The sequence below is a fragment of a genome (genome assembly GCF_019968985.1).
Source record: "MAG: Porospora cf. gigantea B chromosome Unknown PgB_NODE_417_length_18864_cov_117.965, whole genome shotgun sequence".
Classification (NCBI taxonomy): Eukaryota; Apicomplexa; class Conoidasida; order Eugregarinorida; family Porosporidae; genus Porospora; species Porospora cf. gigantea B.
The window spans coordinates 1-18,864 of record NW_027179000.1 but is presented as its reverse complement, the minus strand read 5'-3'; the positions used below and the strand labels follow the sequence as shown (position 1 = coordinate 18,864).

The 18,864-nt window shown below is 56.3% G+C and overlaps 12 protein-coding genes across 19 annotated transcripts; 6 read left to right on the top strand and 6 right to left on the bottom strand.

The window, feature by feature from the left end:
* Nucleotides 1–112: 112 nt before the first annotated feature.
* On the top strand, nt 113–3,729 carry KVP17_002253 (uncharacterized protein; the record flags this gene model as incomplete). Its single annotated transcript, XM_068518331.1, has 2 exons — nt 113–2,981; nt 3,011–3,729. The coding sequence occupies 2 exons, from the start codon at nt 113–115 to the stop codon at nt 3,727–3,729; spliced, it is 3,588 nt and encodes a 1,195-aa protein (XP_068374365.1).
* Nucleotides 3,730–4,059: 330 nt separating this feature from the next.
* On the bottom strand, nt 4,060–4,971 carry KVP17_002261 (uncharacterized protein; the record flags this gene model as incomplete). The annotated part of the gene is made up of 1 exon (XM_068518345.1): nt 4,060–4,971. One exon carries the CDS (start codon nt 4,969–4,971, stop codon nt 4,060–4,062), a length of 912 nt encoding a protein of 303 aa, XP_068374379.1.
* Nucleotides 4,972–5,041: 70 nt separating this feature from the next.
* KVP17_002251 (uncharacterized protein) lies at nt 5,042–6,454 on the top strand (the record flags this gene model as incomplete). Of its 2 annotated transcripts, none has more annotated exons than XM_068518329.1 (1): nt 5,042–6,454. In XM_068518329.1, one exon carries the CDS (start codon nt 5,042–5,044, stop codon nt 6,452–6,454), a length of 1,413 nt encoding a protein of 470 aa, XP_068374363.1. The 2 variants fall into 2 exon arrangements, with proteins under 2 accessions (XP_068374363.1, XP_068374362.1); XM_068518328.1 differs by having other exon boundaries at nt 5,165–6,454.
* A 36-nt stretch (nt 6,455–6,490) lies between these two features.
* Nucleotides 6,491–7,467, bottom strand: KVP17_002260 (uncharacterized protein; the record flags this gene model as incomplete). Its single annotated transcript, XM_068518344.1, has 2 exons — nt 6,491–7,320; nt 7,350–7,467. 2 exons carry the CDS (start codon nt 7,465–7,467, stop codon nt 6,491–6,493), a joined length of 948 nt encoding a protein of 315 aa, XP_068374378.1.
* Nucleotides 7,468–7,589: 122 nt separating this feature from the next.
* On the top strand, nt 7,590–8,595 carry KVP17_002259 (uncharacterized protein; the record flags this gene model as incomplete). The annotated part of the gene is made up of 2 exons (XM_068518343.1): nt 7,590–7,742; nt 7,783–8,595. The coding sequence occupies 2 exons, from the start codon at nt 7,590–7,592 to the stop codon at nt 8,593–8,595; spliced, it is 966 nt and encodes a 321-aa protein (XP_068374377.1).
* A 32-nt stretch (nt 8,596–8,627) lies between these two features.
* KVP17_002256 (uncharacterized protein) lies at nt 8,628–9,427 on the bottom strand (the record flags this gene model as incomplete). 2 transcript variants are annotated; one of them, XM_068518338.1, is made up of 2 exons in its annotated part: nt 8,628–8,702; nt 8,729–9,427. In XM_068518338.1, the coding sequence occupies 2 exons, from the start codon at nt 9,425–9,427 to the stop codon at nt 8,628–8,630; spliced, it is 774 nt and encodes a 257-aa protein (XP_068374372.1). The 2 variants fall into 2 exon arrangements, with proteins under 2 accessions (XP_068374372.1, XP_068374373.1); XM_068518339.1 differs by having other exon boundaries at nt 8,678–9,427.
* Nucleotides 9,428–9,480: 53 nt separating this feature from the next.
* KVP17_002255 (uncharacterized protein) lies at nt 9,481–10,086 on the bottom strand (the record flags this gene model as incomplete). 2 transcript variants are annotated; one of them, XM_068518337.1, is made up of 3 exons in its annotated part: nt 9,481–9,919; nt 9,948–10,001; nt 10,028–10,086. In XM_068518337.1, the coding sequence occupies 3 exons, from the start codon at nt 10,084–10,086 to the stop codon at nt 9,481–9,483; spliced, it is 552 nt and encodes a 183-aa protein (XP_068374371.1). The 2 variants fall into 2 exon arrangements, with proteins under 2 accessions (XP_068374371.1, XP_068374370.1); XM_068518336.1 differs by lacking the exons at nt 9,948–10,001; nt 10,028–10,086 and having other exon boundaries at nt 9,481–9,933.
* A 43-nt stretch (nt 10,087–10,129) lies between these two features.
* On the bottom strand, nt 10,130–12,417 carry KVP17_002257 (uncharacterized protein; the record flags this gene model as incomplete). Of its 2 annotated transcripts, XM_068518340.1 has the most annotated exons (5): nt 10,130–11,226; nt 11,255–11,828; nt 11,857–12,241; nt 12,270–12,326; nt 12,356–12,417. In XM_068518340.1, the coding sequence occupies 5 exons, from the start codon at nt 12,415–12,417 to the stop codon at nt 10,130–10,132; spliced, it is 2,175 nt and encodes a 724-aa protein (XP_068374374.1). The 2 variants fall into 2 exon arrangements, with proteins under 2 accessions (XP_068374374.1, XP_068374375.1); XM_068518341.1 differs by lacking the exons at nt 11,857–12,241; nt 12,270–12,326; nt 12,356–12,417 and having other exon boundaries at nt 11,255–11,834.
* A 125-nt stretch (nt 12,418–12,542) lies between these two features.
* KVP17_002258 (uncharacterized protein) lies at nt 12,543–14,063 on the top strand (the record flags this gene model as incomplete). Its single annotated transcript, XM_068518342.1, has 1 exon — nt 12,543–14,063. One exon carries the CDS (start codon nt 12,543–12,545, stop codon nt 14,061–14,063), a length of 1,521 nt encoding a protein of 506 aa, XP_068374376.1.
* Nucleotides 14,064–14,823: 760 nt separating this feature from the next.
* Nucleotides 14,824–15,117, bottom strand: KVP17_002252 (uncharacterized protein; the record flags this gene model as incomplete). Its single annotated transcript, XM_068518330.1, has 1 exon — nt 14,824–15,117. One exon carries the CDS (start codon nt 15,115–15,117, stop codon nt 14,824–14,826), a length of 294 nt encoding a protein of 97 aa, XP_068374364.1.
* A 300-nt stretch (nt 15,118–15,417) lies between these two features.
* Nucleotides 15,418–15,858, top strand: KVP17_002250 (uncharacterized protein; the record flags this gene model as incomplete). Its single annotated transcript, XM_068518327.1, has 1 exon — nt 15,418–15,858. One exon carries the CDS (start codon nt 15,418–15,420, stop codon nt 15,856–15,858), a length of 441 nt encoding a protein of 146 aa, XP_068374361.1.
* An 88-nt stretch (nt 15,859–15,946) lies between these two features.
* Nucleotides 15,947–18,432, top strand: KVP17_002254 (uncharacterized protein; the record flags this gene model as incomplete). Of its 4 annotated transcripts, XM_068518334.1 has the most annotated exons (3): nt 15,947–16,188; nt 16,215–17,019; nt 17,305–18,432. In XM_068518334.1, 3 exons carry the CDS (start codon nt 15,947–15,949, stop codon nt 18,430–18,432), a joined length of 2,175 nt encoding a protein of 724 aa, XP_068374368.1. The 4 variants fall into 4 exon arrangements, with proteins under 4 accessions (XP_068374368.1, XP_068374366.1, XP_068374369.1 ...); XM_068518332.1 differs by lacking the exons at nt 16,215–17,019; nt 17,305–18,432 and having other exon boundaries at nt 15,947–16,192; XM_068518335.1 differs by lacking the exons at nt 15,947–16,188; nt 17,305–18,432 and having other exon boundaries at nt 16,267–17,121.
* Between the last annotated feature and the right edge of the window lie 432 nt (nt 18,433–18,864).

The window sequence follows — 18,864 nt, the reverse complement described above, 5'->3', positions numbered from 1 at the left end:
AGTGATCCGAGGTCATCTGCTTGTTTTCCGATTAATAACCAAAAATAGGAAAAAAAATATAAAGTTTGTCGTAATACGCGTTTAACTGGCGGCCCCTAAAAAACAGCGGATTATGTCGTCCGAATCGGAGCTGGACATTCACGTGCCGCAACCAAAGCCTGCGGCTCCGCCACAGCAGCCTCCTAAACTCTCTAAGAAGAAGAAGCGCAAGATGGAACAGATTAGGCGGAAATCCGAAGCCAATGCTCGACGCGCAGGTCTCCTGCGAGAGCTGGCTGAGCACGCGGTCGACGAAAGCACGTTATCAATGCTTGCGGGCACAGCGTCCGGTCTGAAGAAGAAGCGCTTCGCAGAGCGGGAATTCACACTAAGAAAAGCGGCTGTTGGGGTCAAGGATGAAGATGTCAAGAACCTATACACGCGCACCAAGGAGCTCATGGAGAAAAGCGAGTCCAATAGATGCCTGGCTAAGCGGCAGGTACAAAGTGAGCTCGACAGGCAAACGAAGCGACCCAAGCGCGAGGCGATTGAGCCGATGGCTCGTGAGCCGGGCGAAGAAGGAGCTTATCAGGCCAAGGAGCCAAACGAAGAAGGAGCCGCCAAACGGTCTGCTGCGGTTCCGGTTGAGAAAACTCCGCACTGGTCTCGCGACCCCAGCAACTTCTACCGGCGATCGACGCTGCTGGATCTTCCACGCACTGTCGAGATGGAGCGGTTTAGAATGACACTCCCCGCCCTCGACTCCGAAATGGAGGTGGTGGAAACAGCCTTCGCGAACGACGTTTTTATCGTCATTGGCTCTACCGGGTGCGGCAAGTCCACACAAGTGCCGCAATTCTTATTCGAGTCTGGACTGACGTGCGAGGAATCGCATGGCCTCATGATCGCCGTGACACAGCCACGACGAGTAGCTGCCCTGTCGGTCGCACGGCGGGTGGCAGCTGAGATGAACGCTCCGCATCTGGTGGGGTACCAGGTGCGATTTGACTCCTCCCAAGTGAAAAAAACTACACGGCTAAAGTTCATGACTGATGGAATTCTGCTGAAGGAGATCCAGTCGGACTTTCTGCTCTCTAAGTATGGCTGCATTATAGTGGATGAGGCCCACGAACGAACGCTGAACACCGATATCCTGCTGGGACTATTGTCACGGGCTGTTCAGGTACGTAGAAACCGCTTCGAGAGAGGAGAGGCGGATCTGCCACCGTTGAAGCTCTGTATTATGAGTGCTACTCTCCGACTTTGCGATTTCACTGAGAACAAGAACCTTTTCCTCTCTCCGCCGCCCGTGATCAGCATTGGTGCGAAGACTCATCCTGTCACTGTCCACTGGAACAAGACTACAGCCGGAGACTTCATAGCCGAGGCAAAGAGTAAGGTGATGAAAATCCACCAGAAGTTGCCAGCGGGATCGATCCTGGTGTTCATGACGGGACAGAGAGAGGTCCACCAGCTGGTAAAGGCAATTAGGTCCTCCGATGAGGTCTTCGTTGATGAGGGTACTGACCACGACGATAGCGACTGTGAGGACGACGCTGACGAGGAGGAGTTCGACTCCCTTGTGCAACGCGTGCAGATGGAGGCGCAGAAGGTGGAGCCGGAGCCGACCGCAGATGAGGCAGATGGCACCAGGGTTGCTCCTTCCGATGAGGAGGAGATGCAGGTAGGCCTGCTGCAGACAGCCGATGAGCCTTCCCCCTCAGGACAGACGGTGCTAGACTTGTCAGTGGAGGAACTGGCGGAGAAGCTGGGGTTCAATCGCGGAGGCGCGCTCCAGGAGAAGCGGCAACACTGGCACGGCATGGATAGGAGAGGCAAGCTGCGCGTGGTGCCCCTGTACGCCTCGATGCCGCACCAGAGTCAGCTGGAGGCTTTCCGCCCCCCTGCAGCCGACGAGCGCGTTGTCGTCGTAGCAACTAACGTGGCGGAGACGTCGGTTACCATCCCCAACGTTCGTTACGTTGTGGACTCCGGTCGTGAGAAGCAGCGCAAGTTTAGACCTGGCAGCGGCGTCTCTTACTTCGAAACATGTTTCGTATCTAAGGCGAATGCGGACCAGAGGGCAGGTAGATGTGGGAGGGTTGGCCCTGGGCACTGTTTCCGGCTATACTCCTCTGCGGTATACAAGGACATATTCCAACCCTTCCCTCCAGTCCCGTTGATGGAAACGCCTCTAGACGGGGTGCTGCTGTTCCTGTCCTCGCTCAACATTCCCAACGTGTCCCTGTTCCCGTTCCCCTCACCTCCGCCTTACAGTCGGATGAAAGCTGCCCGAGAGCTGCTGGAGACACTGGGAGCGTTAAGCCCTCCACCGATGGACCCTCAGAAGCGAAAGGCAGAGATGGTGAGGGCTCAGCCGCTGGGACTCGCAGCCGCGTTGCCCAAGGAAGGCGTTGCTGGCCGTATCACTGACGTGGGTATGGTAATGTCACAGTTCCCTGTGGCGCCGAGGTACGCTCGTATGCTACTGCAAGTGCTGGCCACGTCGGAAGCCGACCTCTCTGGCAAGTCCTCCAGCGTCCCTTCGTGGTGCTTCGCCGAAAAGGAATCAGTGGATCGCCATGAGTACATAGGCCTGGGATGCATGCTAATTGCGTTTCTCACGCTGGGATCAGTTGTGTTCGACCAGACACAGCCCATTCCGCGCAAGGCAGACAATGTGGAGGTCCCTGCCTGGACTGAGTTCTCGTCCGACTTGGATGGCCTGCTGTGGATCGCAGTCTACTTCGCGCGAGCCCCAGACCGAACTCGGTTTGCGATGCAAAACGTCTTGTCCCACAAGCAGTGCACTGAGGGACTAGCACTGGCGTCGCAGCTGTACCTGCTTTCGCTACGACTGCTTCCACAGATTGGTACGGCTACCGACTCGTCGCTGTCGAAGTCGGCGGTTTTGTCATCGTTGCGTTTGCATTCGAATGGAGCCGACGTGGAGGGCCTGCGGCTTCGCGCTCCAGGCCTCTCCCAGAGAAAGGCGCTGCACAGTAAGAGTAACCTGGGACTCGTTAATCAGACTGCGTCCTTTACGGCCTCTTCGATCACCTGGCACAGCGACTCGACTCCACAGATGGATCCGTGCCTCGAGGCTCGTACCAGGCCGCAGAGTTGCGCCCCCGCGAGCATGCGTTACTCCACTCTCAGTCCAACGTGGCCCGCGCTGCACCCCGCCCGAGTCTTGTGGCCTATAACTGCCTGGTGGGCGCCGGGGATAGCAGGTACTTGCTTCGAGAGGTTTTCCCTGTGCTGGACTTCGAGATCCTGGCGTCCGTGAGCTCCTCTCTTGTCGAGCTGGGTGTCATCCTCGCGTTTCCCCCGCCGCACTACGACAGCAGGAAGGACGCCGTGGTGGGGTTCGCTCAACCCCGATACGTGCCCTTCAACGTCGACTTGCCAGTGACATCTGTGACTCTGCCGGCTGACAACCCGCTAGCCTACCGAGTCTTCGCCCTTGCTCTGCTTACCGACAAGGTGGTGGTGCGGCTTCAAAAGCTCTTCGCCACTCAATGCACCGTCAACCTGAAGAAAGTCAAGGAGTCCGAGATATCCGATCCCGAAATCAAAGAGGTTGTACGAGTTTTAACCACGGAGCAGGTGTCCTCAGCAAAGAGGCTCAGGGAAATCTGGCGTGATCCCCGATCCACTTTTTTGTTCGACGCCTTGCTTCGGCTGCTAAAGCCGCAAGGCCAGCGAAGTCTGCGAGAGTGGTGGCGGATGCGAGCGACTAGCGTATGATGACCCACGATAGTAAAATTATTTGAAATGCATTCAAAATGTCTGTCCACTGCCGAAGTCGAATTTCTTCCCACCGTCCTCTCTCGCCAGTTCGCGAGCTAAGCACGGAGTCCTTCGGACAGGGTGACGAGCCCTGCGGACTCTGGGCCGTGGTGGCTGCCTTCGTGAGTCGCTTTGCGTGAGCCATGTCGCCACTACACACGCAGAGATCAGCCCACTTTCGCCGCCTTGCAGCGTTTGAGCACTCAAGCTCTGATTTATCTGGTCCCCCAGCCGCCATCCATGCGATAATGTTTACCGTCCTGAACCCCCAGAACTGTCTATCTCTCTCTATAGAACTCGTCTCCAATCCAATGTCAGCTGCTTGGGAGTCCCGCACAGCTGAGGGCGGTGTCTACAGTGCGGCAAGTGCACCTCCTTGATTGCGGCCGGCAATATTCCATAGGGTATTGGCCTGTTAAAGAACATGCACTCCAGAAACGTTAGTCCCGGCGGCAGCGCCCCCTCTCTGAACGCCCTGTCGAACACGTAGAGGACCAGCCGCGAGAGCGACGCGGGAAGCACGCCTGGCATGAAGTCAAAGTCGAACTGGAACAGCGCGAGGTCCGTTAGGGCGGCTGGTAGACTGCCTGGGGCCAGAGGACGGTTAAACGACAGAAGCTTCAGTTTTTTGAGGCTGGATGGCAGTGTACCGGGCTCGAAAGGCAGGTCGTAATGGCCTAGCTCCAGTCGTTGGAGGCTCTGAGGAAGCGGCGGAAGCGGGTCGTTGTACACGTCCATTCTCAGCGACAGAAGTTGAAGCGGAACGTCGCGGAGTGGCTGGCAAAATCCCCACAAGTCTAAAACCTTTACAGGAAGGGCGCTGGGTAGATCTGGGTTCCCACGCACCACCAGACGGTCTACAGGGGGGCACCAAGAGACCTCGGTCTCTGGACAAGACGTGGATCCCAGAATCAGCGTGCTAGGGCGCAGCCCAGCGATCAAGTGAAGGCGACTCGACCGCAGGCGGAAGCACCTGCACTGCAACAGCCTCTCTGGGAACTGCGTTCGGATCCGAATTACGTCCTGAGGGTGGAAACAGTCGAAGGTCCGCAACATTGCTCGTAGGGCGTGCGAGACGCGCGAGAGATTCAGCTTCACATGGCAGTAGAACTCAAAGCCTTCGTTGTAGTCAATCGTCAACTCAGTGTCAAAAAAGGATAACAAAGTTTTCAGCACATGGCGTGGCAGCCTATCCAGCATTCAAGAGCGTTTATATTGCGCGGCAAATGTCCGGCGCTGAGTGCACGAGTGCCAGGAAATTGCAAAAGTTATGTTGGGTTTCCTTCTTGTCTCGCTAGCAGTTTCGAGATTGCACTTTTCTGGGGTCGTCACCTGGGGGGTTTCTTTGCATGAACTGAACACGTTCGTCCAGAAGACCCTCAAAGGACAAGGGATGCTGATTATAGGGACCTCCTCAGCGTCAGACCGCCACAGAGCAGCGTTGGAGCAGGTCCTAAGCGACTTCCCATTTTCCAACCTGGTAACTCGACCCCACATACCTATCGCTTCAGTGAGACTGCATTCGAGAGACCACCAGCGAACGCTGGCGCTGCTCACGGCGCTATTGCGTATGCCTGTTGAGTTTCTGCAACATGACGCCGTAGATCTTGCCGACGACCCCGTGGTCGACGGGCACAGCCTCCAGGGCCTTCGCTCTTCCTCCGGCATCATCCGGCTGCAAGGGGCGTGGAAGATCACGGAGGGCTCTCCTGACGTGCACGTGATGATCGTGGACACACATGTGGACCTGGAGCATCCTGACCTGAAAGACCACTTTTGGAAGAATGTGTCAGAGTTTTCCGGCATCGCCGGCGTCGACGACGACACAAACGGGTTTCTGGACGATGTTCACGGGGTGAACCCCGCCCGCCGTGATGGGTCTGTTGGCCAACCGCTGAAATCCCGGGCGCACGGGACGCACGTTGCGGGCATCTGCGCTAGGGTGGCGCCGCAGGTCAAGTTGGTTGCGTGCATTCGTGGATCAAGGGCTATGCTGGCGGATTGCGCAGAGTACGCTATTTCTCATGGAGTGAAGATCGTGAACTACTCTGCCGGCGCCTTGGGATGTTGCGATCCGGTTTACAGGCGCACATTCGACGTGCTGGCCAGCCACGGAGTGGTGTTCGTGACCACAGCAGGGAACCGCGGTCTCGACCTGGACGTCGAGACCTACCAGCCGGGCTCATTCCCCTCGTCGAACGTGGTCACCGTGGCCGCCGCCGACGCTCATGGCAGGCTTCCCTCTTGGTCGGGACGAGGCTTCCGCGCGGTAGACCTGGCGGCTCCGGGTGTGAACGTCGTCAGCTGCGTACCGGGTGGAGGCCGAGCGCGGATGAGTGGCACGTCGATGGCAGCTCCGCACGTAGCTGGCTGCCTGGCGCTGATGTTTTCAATTGACCCCAACTTGTCAGCTCGCGATGCCAAAGCCATCCTCGTGGACACGGCCAGTCCCGTCCTCGAGGCCAGGTTCGCAACGCGCGCGGGTGGCGTGCTGGACTGCGAAGCGGCAGTGCTCCGGACTAAGCACGCCTTGTCCACTTCTTCGACGACGAGCACCCGCCCTGTGACGCGTTCGGAGGCAGTAGTCGTCTGTGAGCACGCCCGCGGCGAGCGAAGCATGTGTGGCTACTGCAGAGCGCGAGCGTGCTGTGAGACACTGCCCTTGTGTGTTGTCCGCGACTGAATGTGTTCGGTGAATAAGAAGAGGATTTCTCAGACATTACCATCGGACTACGTCCATCACGTGAGTGGGCTCGAGGTTCTCAGCCTCGCAAATCTCCAAAACTTTGCACATCTCCGGCTCTCCGATGCCCCCGTCAACTCCCTTGGCGTGGATGAAATCTCGGTGCACCCCAGTCGTGATCAACACGGAATCGATACTGAAGTTGGCCGCGCCCTGGATATCGTGGTGCAGGCTGTCTCCCACGTGGCATACCTTCGTCTTCAAAAGGCCCGGTATCTTGTACTGCGCCTGCTGGAATGCAGATTCAAACACGTCCGAATTGGGCTTGCCGAAGATACGTATCTCGACATCAGACGCTTCACGACGGTACAGCTCAGCAAGCAACCCGGGCAGAAAGTGTATATCTCCTCCACTACCTACTACCTTGACATCGGGGTTCAGCACGACCATAGGAAGTTTGCGCTGCGCAGCTTTTCTCAGGCAGACTAGCACTCCTTCGCTGACTTCGCCCCGATCGAAGAACTCTCGCATGCTCGTGGTCGAGTCGCGGGTGAAGAACTCCACAGTGCTCTCGGCGATGACGAACTCGCAGTCGTCGAGCGAGGCCAGCTCGCACTCAGCTCCGGCCAGCAGCGTCTCCGTCCTGGCCCAATCCCAACCGAAAACCACGCACTTGCGACCCCAGGCATGAGAGGCCAGGTGAGGAAGCGCGACCTCCCCGCTGGTTACGAAGCCATCTAGTTGGCCGACGGCGAAGCCCAGACGTTCCAGCCGTGGGATGTTGTGCTTCACCAAAGACGGGCTGTTGCTTAGCAGTACCACCGCCTTGCCCCTGTTGTGGAGCTCATCCAGCACGTTTAGACTCTCTGAGTTTCTAACTCCGCGACCCCCTCACCTCCCAAGCTCTGGGTCCCATCGATGAGCACTCCGTACTGATCGAAGAAGAAAGCGTCATAATCACCCTCTATCTGACTGAAGCCCTTCTGGACTTGGAACGTCCCTCGAGACGACATGTCTATTAAATGACTAAAAGCGCCACCCTACACGCGATGACCACGCTCCCCCACATTCGGCCCTGGAGTCGCACCTTGTGTGCACTTGTTACCCCGATTTTCATAAATTGCTTCGTGCTTCAATGATTCGGTCTGAATGGGAGATTACCGTGGGAAACGTCCCTGAGGCCGTAACCGAGGCGGAGTTGAGCAAGGTCCTCCGGCCCTTTGGGGAAATGGACAACGTCTCATACACGCGGGGCAGCCCAGCTGGAGAAGCGAGGGTCAAATATAGAGTGGGTTGAATGAGTGAATATCGTATCTCACACCTTTCAGGAACTCCGTGGAGCTCTCAACGCTCTTTACGGCCTCAGCAACATCAACCCCTTTGAGTCGGATCCCACTTTCTTCTTGACAGCGCACTTCACGAATCAGTACCATGCCCCTCCCTTCGTGTACCCAATCATGCCTATGCCCGCCTTCCCCGTGGAGGGTGCGGTGTTCAGTCCATACTACCCGACCACGTATCCCACATACCACAGCTACGACCGGAAGTTGGACCGGCAAAGGTTCTACGACGAAAGGGGACCCGCGGGTGCCAACCTATTTGTGTTTCACATTCCCACGAGTTGGAACGCCGCGACGCTTCGTCGAAAGTTTGAGGACTACGGTGACGTCGTCAGCGTGAAGCTCAAGACGAACGCCCTCGGCCAAAACATAGGCTATGGCTTCGTTTCGTTCTCGACCAGAGAGGCTGCGATGGAAGCTATCAAGGCGATGCACGGAGCTGCTGCCGATGGGAAATGGCTCAAGGTTACGCTCCGCAAAGGGGAGGAGCACTACATGCCCGCGGACATCACTGACCGCGTGTACGGCCGCGACGACCGCACGGTCGGCCCGCCAGAATTCCATTCCGCTGCAGCCTTCCCTCCTGTGTCGGATTTCAAGGAGGAAGTCTACTACTCCGACCGTGAGGATACCTCCACGCCTCCCTCGATGCCAGACGTGCGTGAGCGGTCGCAGTCCATGATTGAATCGCCTGGCCCAAGGTCTATCTCACTCCTCGAACAGATCAGTGAGAAGTATAATATCGATTCACTTCTAAACCTGAGCCACGAGGTCTCGGTACCTGCCAGGAAGTCGATGTGAATATTGTCAAATGAACAGGGCTAATGTTATCATTAGCTGTCGCTCAGCGCCAGCAGTTCGTCGTCCTCGTAGCGGTAGTGCGTCATGGGGTTAATGGTCCCTCGAATCTGTCTGCGGCGCCTTCACCTCTCACCTTTTCAAAGAGCTCGGTGGTGATGGGGATGGGGTTATCGAGACAGTCCTCCGTGGCGGATGGCTGCTTGCGCATCTCTATCTTGACTTTCCGTCGGACCTGATCTTGGGTGAATTCTGGGAAGTGGCTCTGGATTAGGACGTGGTCCGTGCCAAACATTCGTAGACACAGGTAGAGTCGGTTCGTCTGCTCTTCCGACCATTTTGTAGTGCGAGTCACTTTGTAGGCACCATCGAATCGAGGCAGTTTTCCGAGACCATCGAGATTTTCGGAGACGACATGTCTGCCCTCTATCAAGTCGAAGAAATTGTCTTTGGTAGGGGTGGCGTCTTGGATAACAAAGTTTCCATCCACATCAAGACCCAATGCCCGATTACCCTCATCCATCACCGTTGATGAGAATATATCGTCTACAGTGTCCCGCGGTTGCAGCACGCTCCCCTCGAAGTCGGCTGCTGGAGATTCAAAGCCCAGGTCTTGTAGGAGGCCCATCCGGAAGGTCTCCTCGGGTGTGGGCTCCACCTCAACCTCCTTCGTTACGCGCGGAAGTCGCGCGTCATTCTTAACGAGGTCCCACACGGACGGCCTTTGCCCGCGTTTTGTCTTTTTGGGAGTTTTCTCGGGCTCAGCCTTCTTTTGCCGTTTGCGTGTCTCCTTGGATTTGGAATTTGACTTCTTTGAAGGCTGGGCGCGAGCCATCCGCCAGGAAATCGCGATTTAATACAGGCGATAAGGGTGTGAGTGTGAGTGTTTCATGCCATCAATGGTACCTCTTCAACATCAGTAGTGAGGGATCCTACACTTATAGACATGTGATCCTGTTTTGGCGTCTCGTCAGAATCCAGGAACGACGTCACAGTGCTCGGCGACTCGCAGCTCATATCTCGGAGATAGGGTTCCATCGGTTGAATCAGCGACGAAGCCTCTCCAGACGTATGTTCGACATCCTTCTTCTGGAGGTATCTCAGTCGCCAGGAAAGCATCGCCCATCCTACTAGGCATACCGAGGGACACACCACTGGCAACACATGCGCCAGTCGAAAATCCGCGTCGAATATCAAGATAACAGGGCCCATAAATCCCAACAACAGTGTAGCCATCACGAGGTGACCCCGTTTCAGCTGGCAGGCGCCCTCCACGAAACGCTCTGGTCGAACCAACACGGCAACCACCACAAGCAAGTTGATGCAGCTGTATAGTGGCATGGAGTCAGCCTCACCTCCAGGAGAGCAGCGCCAGACTGAGTGATCTCCACTCTACGTAGAGGTACGATCTGTTGTGGTTCTGGCTGTGACTCACGAAGTGGTCACCAGCGAGTACACACAGGATGCTTGGAATATCGAAGAAGCGTCCATCATTTTATCTGTCACGTGATTATGTCAAAGGTTGTTGCAATTTCCATCACAAGGGGCTGGCGTTCTTTACAGCGCTGAGAACGAACGCACACTGGAAATCGGCCTTCGACCGCTCCAGCTCGCTTTGCAGCATTTGCGACCATCTCCAGTCACCGACCATCTCGGCCTCGAGCTTCGCCATGCTCCGGTCGGTCTCGAGGCCAGCCACCGTAGGTTCCTGGCTGAACAAACGCCGAGAGTCGGACTCGATGAAGTGCTTCAGGCGGCAGAGCGACAGGTGACGCGCAAAATCTCCCACAGGACTGCATACGAGCAGCACGTCGCCCGGCTCCAACTTCGTGGCGATCTGCGCTACCTCCTTGTCGACATCGGCCAGCACCAGCTTCAACTGGTCGGCGTCCACAGCCGGCACCCAGAGATTGGGGACAGCGGCGTGATCAGTCCTCTCTCGAATGCTACGCAGCAGCCGCTCGGCGTCCTCGCCAGGTACGCAGCCCGTGGCGGGCGTGATGATGTCCTTGCGGTTATCCAGTTGTACTGCTGGTTCGGCCCGAAAGAGACCTTGCAGCAGTCTCGCTCTAGCGTCTAGTTTCAGACGGTCCGATATGGATCGCACGCCGCCTTTGTGGAGTCCCACGACCTCTCGCAGGCCGAGGCGCTCAGAACACAACCGCTCAACTTGGCGGTTTACACATACAACCAGTCTGGAGCGACTGAGCGTGAGACTGGTCTCGATGCTCACGGCGCGCTGTTCTGACCCCTCTAGGCCCAGCACCACAGAACATCCCTCCAGGTACTCCGCACCTGGAGGGTGGGCCCAGGAATCAACCACGTCGACACCTCCGGCGAATCCCAGGGCCAGCCGCCCTTCCATTGGCGGCACCGCTGGCAGCTCGCTTTCCAAGCCGCGTAGAAAGTCCGGCCGGACGAAGTAGCTCAGTGGCACAGCAGCAACCAGCTGCCGCTGCTCCCCAATGTTGTCTCCAAACTGCAGCTTGAGCAGTGCCAGCGCCAGTGCTGCCTTCGCGTCGTCGGCAGAATCGTGGCCAGAGGTCCTGTCCATGGTGAGGCCCAGCTGAGTCTTCACCAAGTACTGCAGAGAATGCTTCACCTGCAGGCTGCCACCCTCTTTAGGGTACAAAACTGCATGCAGACGAATTCGGCGACTCACTCGCGGTGTCGATGCAATGAGGATGGCAAAGTCTGAGAACCTCAAGGTCGCCGTTTAGAGAATGTCCCACAATGATGGGGTCGGGAGTGGAATTGAGTACGTCATGCACCCGACCAACCGCCTCCTCGAAAGAAACAGCTTGAGCGCCTTCGAGCATTTCACGCGTCACGCCGCTAAACTGCGTCCGGTAGTCACGTACAGGCATCTGTGGCCTGACTAGTAGGTCCAGTAGCACACCCTCGAGTCCCACCAACGTAACCCGGGCAAGCCCCTCAGAAAAGTCCTCCAACTCAACCATCTCGCAATCCAGCGCGATCAGAGAGGTCACCGCTGTCGACGGTGGCGAGTCCCAGGCCGAGTCGCACGCACGGGCGTAACCGCCAGAGGGCAGAGGAAAGCCGTGGTCCTCCATCTCCTCCGGCGTCACCAACGCGGTTGGAGATACCGGCTGTGTCATCTTGGCGCCACGCCCAATAGCCTGGTCGAAGGAGGACACCGCGACATCATCACCGGAGGGGACAGCCGACTTCTGCCAGTAACGTTTCGGCATTTCGAAGGGGATAGACAGTATGTCCTGCATGCAAAGCGTAGGAGGGGCTCACACAAAGTATCTGGTCTTGACGACTGTGGACGTTTATGAACGTGTTACGGATGCTTCTGCACTGGCCGACGGACTTGGTGAGGCGTTCTAAGAAGGGCATTTGTCGAGGATGTCCGTTTATCCTCTTCAGAGACAAGCAAGGCGCGCAGTAAAGAACCACCTTGGGCTGGCGACCGCCTTCCTTCGCAGTCTGGGCGCCTATAACCTGCCAGGCAGCCAATGATCTGATATCAGCCTCAGGATTCTCCTTCAGAACTCTGGATTCGCTCAGCGCGTTTCGAAAGCGCAACGCCCGCTCGGACTGCGCGAAATCTATCCGTTCAGGAAGCGGAGGGATCTCGCCCAGCAGTTTGTACAGAAGTTTACGGATGATGGTGGACCTGGGACTGTGTGCGTATTACAGCCGCCCCTTACACTCGTTTCTGCTTAAAGGTCACGCTCATGTTCGCTGCAATCGCTGGATCACATGATCTGAAACATAACGATATTGTGGAGCTCACGTCTGAGCCAGTCGGCTTTTCTTCGACACAGGAGTCCAGCTGTCGCCAAGGTGTCGCTTCATCAGAGTAATTGGTAAAATTCCGAAGGGAGTTCTGGTGGAACCGGGGGGGGGATGTTCGTCTTCTGGTGAAACATACTTATTCAACTTCTACTATTCAAGTTCTGCCGTCATCAGACATTTGAAAAATGACGTCATTCATCCGCAACAACGAATCAAACAGCGCCGCTCATGTCCCACGGCCGTTGGAGACGTTCATTTACAAAGCCGATGCTCACCAGGTGATAGTAGAAAACCTGCATGGCATGCGCTACGGCTTCGATTTTACGACGGTAGGCGTGTCCCGATACGCTCTCCTCGCGACCTATTTCCTGTCGACGTGCGTGGCAGGGCCTGTGACGTTCCATTGGCCCCCTTTCCGCAGACTATTCGTGTTTCGAGGAGTTTTCTCTCAGTTGTGTCGCCCAGATGACGTGTTGTACCCTGATGGCACCTGCCTCGCCCAGCAAAATGCGCTTGCCTCATTGCCCACATCGGCTGCGATGGGCGGATTCCTGTTCGCATTTCCAGCGGGCGTCATCAAGGACCGCTGGGGACCGAAGTCCTCCTGCCTGGTTGGCTTGGTCTTCAAACTCATAAGCTACGTGATGTTGGCGTTATCGAGCCCAAGTTTCGACGGGTACACACTAGGCTTTTTGTCGGCTGCCATCGGGGACCAGCCCTTCTTTCTTGGTATGTTGGATGCAGTCCATCTCTTTCCTGGTTACGAGGGGCTGGTGATCGCCTCGCTTGGGATGGCTCGAACTCTAGTTTACTACTGGGCCAATTTCATGGAGTTCATGTGCGTTACGGTGGGGTTCCCCTACAAGCTGACCATGCTGAGCCTCTTCTTCGTCCACGTCTTTGTCATGCTGCTGATGCTGTTCTTCATACCCAGCGCTCCTTTCAAACCCGCCACGCTGGCGCAGCGAAAGTTCGCAGAATCCTCAGAGGCTTGCACGCGCTTGCTGCCTGCCCTTCTCTGGGATTCAACCTTCTGGCGCGCAGCAACGAGTATTCCGTTCATCCTGTGGAACGTTTACTTTTCCGTCCTTGTTATGCAGGTCAACTTCTTCAGCGTCAGCCTGGACCTGCAGATCTCATCTGAAGCGTTTTGGTTGTACACCCGAGCGACGTTCGTCGAGGCATTGATGTGTTGGTTTGTGGGAGGTGTAGCAGACTGGTGGGGCTTGTGGATGTGCCCCATCGCCATTACTGTGGGGATGGCTTGCGCCTACGTCGGAATTATTGTAAGCTGGCCTTTCGGTGACTACTGCTCAATTCTATTTGCCGTGGTGGCTCGGTCACTGTATCTTGCCCAAACACACCTGGTGTTCTACAAGTTATTTCCTCAAGGCATGCTTGGGAGACTTATAGGCCTGACCTTCTGTGTGAATGGACTCATAGGGCTGTCTCAAGGCCCTATATTCGACGCAGCCAATTCGAACGGTAGATTGATGGTTGTCGACATCGTCTACGCTTCAATCAGCGCATTGAACCTGTTGATACTCCTCTACCTCGCCCACATCGTTCAACGGCCTGGGCAGAGCTGCAACCGAATTTTCACCCGAACCAGATTGGAGTCTGTAGCAGTCTCCCTCTCCACCCAGACCCAGACCACTACCAAGCCCGAAGAGACTCCCAAAACTCCCACCGATGACCTAGCATGACCAGAAAGAAGCGGCATTCGGTCTATTGATACTCGGCATGTGAATTGCCGGCACAAATGGGACCGGCGCTGATCGCAGTCCCACCGTTGTATCTCGGCGCCTTGGCATCTTTGCTAAGCGCACTCGAAGATGCGCCCTTGATTGTCGTGTGAGTACGTCGAGAGGGCGATACAGACTACTCTTCATTGTAGTGTGGTGCCTGTCCTTTGTTGCCTGGATCTTCCTTGCTAATGGAGACCCAGGTTTTCTGGCTCAGGACACTGCCGATCGCGAAGCAAGCCGGAATATGTGTTCCGTATGCCGTTGCGTAAAGCTTCCCCGTTCACACCATTGCTCGGTCTGCGGGCGGTGCGTGGCGTTAATGGACCATCATTGTCACGTTTCCAACTCTTGTGTAGGTGCGCAAAACTTGCGAATCTTCATACTGTGGTTGGCCTACACCCTGGCCGCGGCCAGCATTGGAGCAGGCCTTAAGTGGCACCAACGTCATACAGATTTAGGGGTCGCAGTTCTGAGCATGTTCCTAGCCATTGCGATCTCTTGCAGTGCAGTAAGCTGACTGAGTGCTTTCCAACCAGTTCTTCGGCCGGCAACTATACCTGTTATGGGCGGGCCGCACACTCATCGAGGAGTACTTTGGTGGTGGTGGGCAACCTCGAGGGTGGAGCAATGTGCGCAAGGTCATGAGTGGCGGCCTGCTTCCTGTGCCAAGAGAACTGGAGATTCAGTGTGCGACTACATTGTGATGTTGAAAAAACATTTAAGCGCCATGGATCTTGATGTTTTCTCTTTGACCAATTCCCTCTTCCGTGATAAACTGCTGCACCGCCACTCGATGGTCGCCTTGGAACTGCAGGATTTCTCCGAAGTTCGGGTCTACCAGGTGAGTCCCGTTGCACCTCATGGCCTTCTTCAAGTACTTGCACATTTTCTGCTGATCAAAAGCTGGATCGATCCCCGTGACGGTCGTGACGCACTTCCGCCCGTTTCGCTGTTGCACTCGGATGTGGATGATGTGCGAGTTGACATCAGCGCCAGATGTTTGGTCATCCATACTGAAAATGCCTTTTTGCTCCGGGCACGCTGACGGCGTCTTTCAACCTCAACTTGACCAATGCATAAGATAGACGCACATAACTCAGTTGGAGTGCCCTGCTCCAGCCGCTGCTCGGTTGTTTTAGAGCGCCAGTTTCTGCCAATCTGCTTTCGCATCGTTTGCTCCTAAACAAGTGTACTGTGAACTCTGTTGTGTATTGTTGAATGTCGCTACTGTGACGGAGACGGTTCGAGCACCATCACAAATGAGACAAAACGGACGTTAATGGCGATTTCTCCGCATCCCACAGGTCACACCATGAGCAAGGACGCAGCAGTAAAGAAGGCGAAGAGGACTGCCGGTGCCGTCAAGCAGTCCACTGCTCAGGGACGCAAGAAAGTCCGTACCTCCCTGCGGTTCAGGAACCGCAACCGGACCAACACCGCCTCGCAGATCAAGAGTTCTCGCGTCGTTATGCCCGCCCGCCCTCAGAGCATGTTCAAGGAGTACAGCATCATCCGCGCGCCCCTTACAACTGAGAAGGCTGTGAAGTGTATCGAGGAGGACAACACCCTTGTCTTTCTTTGCGACCCAAGGGCGAACAAGCCCAGCATCAAGCAGGCTGTGCAAAAGCTTTTCTCTGTCACCGTGCAGAAGGTGAACACTCTCATTCGCCCCGACGGTCAGAAGAAGGCGTACGTTCGTCTGTCCCCTAACTGCGAGGCTCTCGAGGTCTCCAACAAGATGGGAATCCTTTGATCTGGTGGTCTGTGTCCTAACAATGCTGGTGTGCTGCGCTGTCTCTTTTTCATTCTTCTACGAATATTCGTGACCATTTTCTGGCGAAATGGGGCAGACCGTATCGCACAGGAAGCAGAATCTGCACAGAACCCTTCGCAACGTGGCAGAAACGCTACGGCAAGGCGAAGGTCGTGAAGTCCACAGCGAAGTCGCACAGCAGATGCAGTTTTTGTCAGAGAAAGACCAGGCGTCCGTCGCATCAGAACTGCTGGATACCTCCGTGGCTCTTTCGCCAGGCGGCAGGATACTGTTGGGTGGCGAGGTGTGTCCCGATTCTAGCTTGTTTCAGTGAGACAGGCGTAGGCGCAACATAGACACTACGGAAAACTGCTGGACTTCAGTGGGCTGGAGTCCGAATTGAAGAAGATGGTGAAAGACCTCCAAGGCCTGTCGTCTCGAGTAGGCAAACTCAAGCACAAGCTTGATACCGTGGAGACGGCAGTGGGGTTAAGGGGGCGGAACGGCGGCCTCGTGCCCCGCTCGGAATTCGCAGACTTTAGTAAAGTCGTACGGGAGGAAGTGCTCCGGCTTGCGACGCCGGAGGAAGTCGTGGCTTTCCAAGATTTCCTAGTGGGAGAAGTCGCGGAGCTGGCAACGAAGACACAGTACGACAAGGTGGTCCACGCGCTTGACCAAACCAGCAGCACCCTGTTGGACAACGTCAGCTCCCTGAAGAAAGACGTCTCAGAGCTCGAAAGAGCAGTGCAGGACGAAGCCACGCTACCTAAGGCCACCACCATGGTGCACCTCCTAAGTTCGTTGCGGCAATCTCTGGCCAGCGGACTCGCGACCGCGGAGCAGCAGCAGGAAGCTGAGCGGATCGCGACCTGGCCTCAAATAAACGAGCTACAAACTATGCTAGCAACCGCCATACAGTCCGACGCCAACGACGTGCGCGTCATGGGAACTCTGCGGACCAAGCTCACAGAGATGGCAGGCCGACGTCTCCTGTCCTCCGAGCTGGAGGGTCTCGATGTTGTAGTGAGGAAACTGACCAACGAGTTGGAGGCCAATATGTATGGCAGAGACCTCCACGAACACGAGGACGAATTAGCCATTCACATGCCGCCGACGCCGCTGACCAGTCCACCCACATTGAGTGCAATGGTGAGCCCAACAGTGAGCCCGCTGAAGACCTCGGTAGCAGGAGGACTCGCGACGCCGCTGAGGTCGCACCAGCCCAGCCCAGCGGGAAGCAGGAGAGTACAAGTCCCTGCGTGAGCCTCTAGTGACATAAAACCTGCATTTTGACGCATGGAGCTAGATGGGTCATTGAAGACCGCACTAAAATCTGCAAGGAAGCGTGGAGATCACGAGGAGGCCAGGAAGATAAGACGATTAATTAAAAAAAAACGGTCTAAGCTGCTCAAGCACCAAAATGGCGCCCTACCGATTGTGACGCAGGCTATCACTGCCCGTGCCGAGTCTGAGGAGGACGACTACGTGCTTCCCCAGAACAGCGACATCATAGCGAGCATGCAGGAGGTTGCGTTCAGTGCGCTGACGGCGTCGGACTCACAGGAGACCGCAGCTCTTGAGGTGGTGGCGCTATTGGACGGGTATCGAGAGGTGCTGGAGCGTTTCGAAGAGAGATTCGCCGTCGACGAAGAAGAAGGTGACGGAGAGGACGACGCATCGGATTTCAAATCGCGGCTGCTGGAGCACGCGATGGTCTCTTCTGCCCGGTGTGAAGACACTCTGACTCGAAAGCAGAGGAAGCTGCTGAACAGGCCTACCATCGCGCAACTGAAGGGATTTGCAACAAGACCCGAGGTATGCGAGTCATGGGATGCGACGTCTCCAGAGCCATGGCTACTCGTTAGTCTAAAGTCGTTAAGGAACTCGGTGGAGGTGCCGTCCCACTGGAATTCAAGGCGCAGGTACCTGTCGTCGAGGCGAGGCATGGAGAAGACGCTGTTTAAACTTCCACCCCATATCGAAGCTACGAAGATTGGGGAGATTCGCGCGTCTCTGTTGGAGCGCGAGAAAAACAAGACTCTTCGACAGAAGCTTCGTGAGCGTGTTCGGCCGAAGAAGCATCGCATGGACATCGACTACCAAACATTACACGACGCATTTTTCAAGTATGCAGTCAAGCCCCACCTGACTAAATTTGGAGATGTGTATCATGAAGGGAAGGAGATGGAGATTAAGATGCGCCGTTTCAAGCCAGGCCACCTGTCGTCAAAGCTTCGTGAGGCGCTAGGCATGCATACGGCTCTGGCACCGCCCCAGTGGCTATTCAACATGCAGAGGTACGGACCGCCGAGGGCCTATCCGAGCCTGCGAATACCGGGAGTGAACTGCCCGCTTCCTCCAGGTGCAGAGTTTGGCTTCGGCGTGGGAAACTGGGGGGCGCCGCCCATTGACTCTAGCGGACGTCCATTGTGGGGCGATTTGGGCCCCGACCTTCGTGATCGGGAGCAAAACGACCAAGGTGACTGGACGGAGTATCTCTGGGGCGACCCTGAAGCTGTGGAATCCGAAGAAGAGGATATGGAGGACATGGCCGAGGACAACGAGGAAGCCTGATGCTACTCGTAATAGTCCTGGTTTATATTCACACTGAGTTCGAACTCCCGAACATCGCCCTGGTCGGCTGCCATGTCTGCCTCGACCGCTTCAATAGAACGCCCGCGCAACGTGAGCGCCGCCGCCAGGACGGCACACCCGACGCTCGCGCCGACCACTCCTATTGGCATCAGAACACCCGGCCCCGAGGAGGTGGAAGGGAGCACCGAGGTCGAGGAGGTCGTTGGGGGGTAACTGCTTGTGGTTGCGGTTGTGGTAGTTGCAATTGTCGTTCTTGTACTCAAACTTGTTGCTGCGGTCGTCGTCGTCGTCGTCGTGGTTGTGGTCGTTGTGGACGTTGTGGACGTTGTGGTCGTTGTGCTGGGAGGCACAGGGGAAACCCAGGCGTTGCAAAACTGTGGTCCAAACTTCGCGTCGCCCGACGTTCTGACC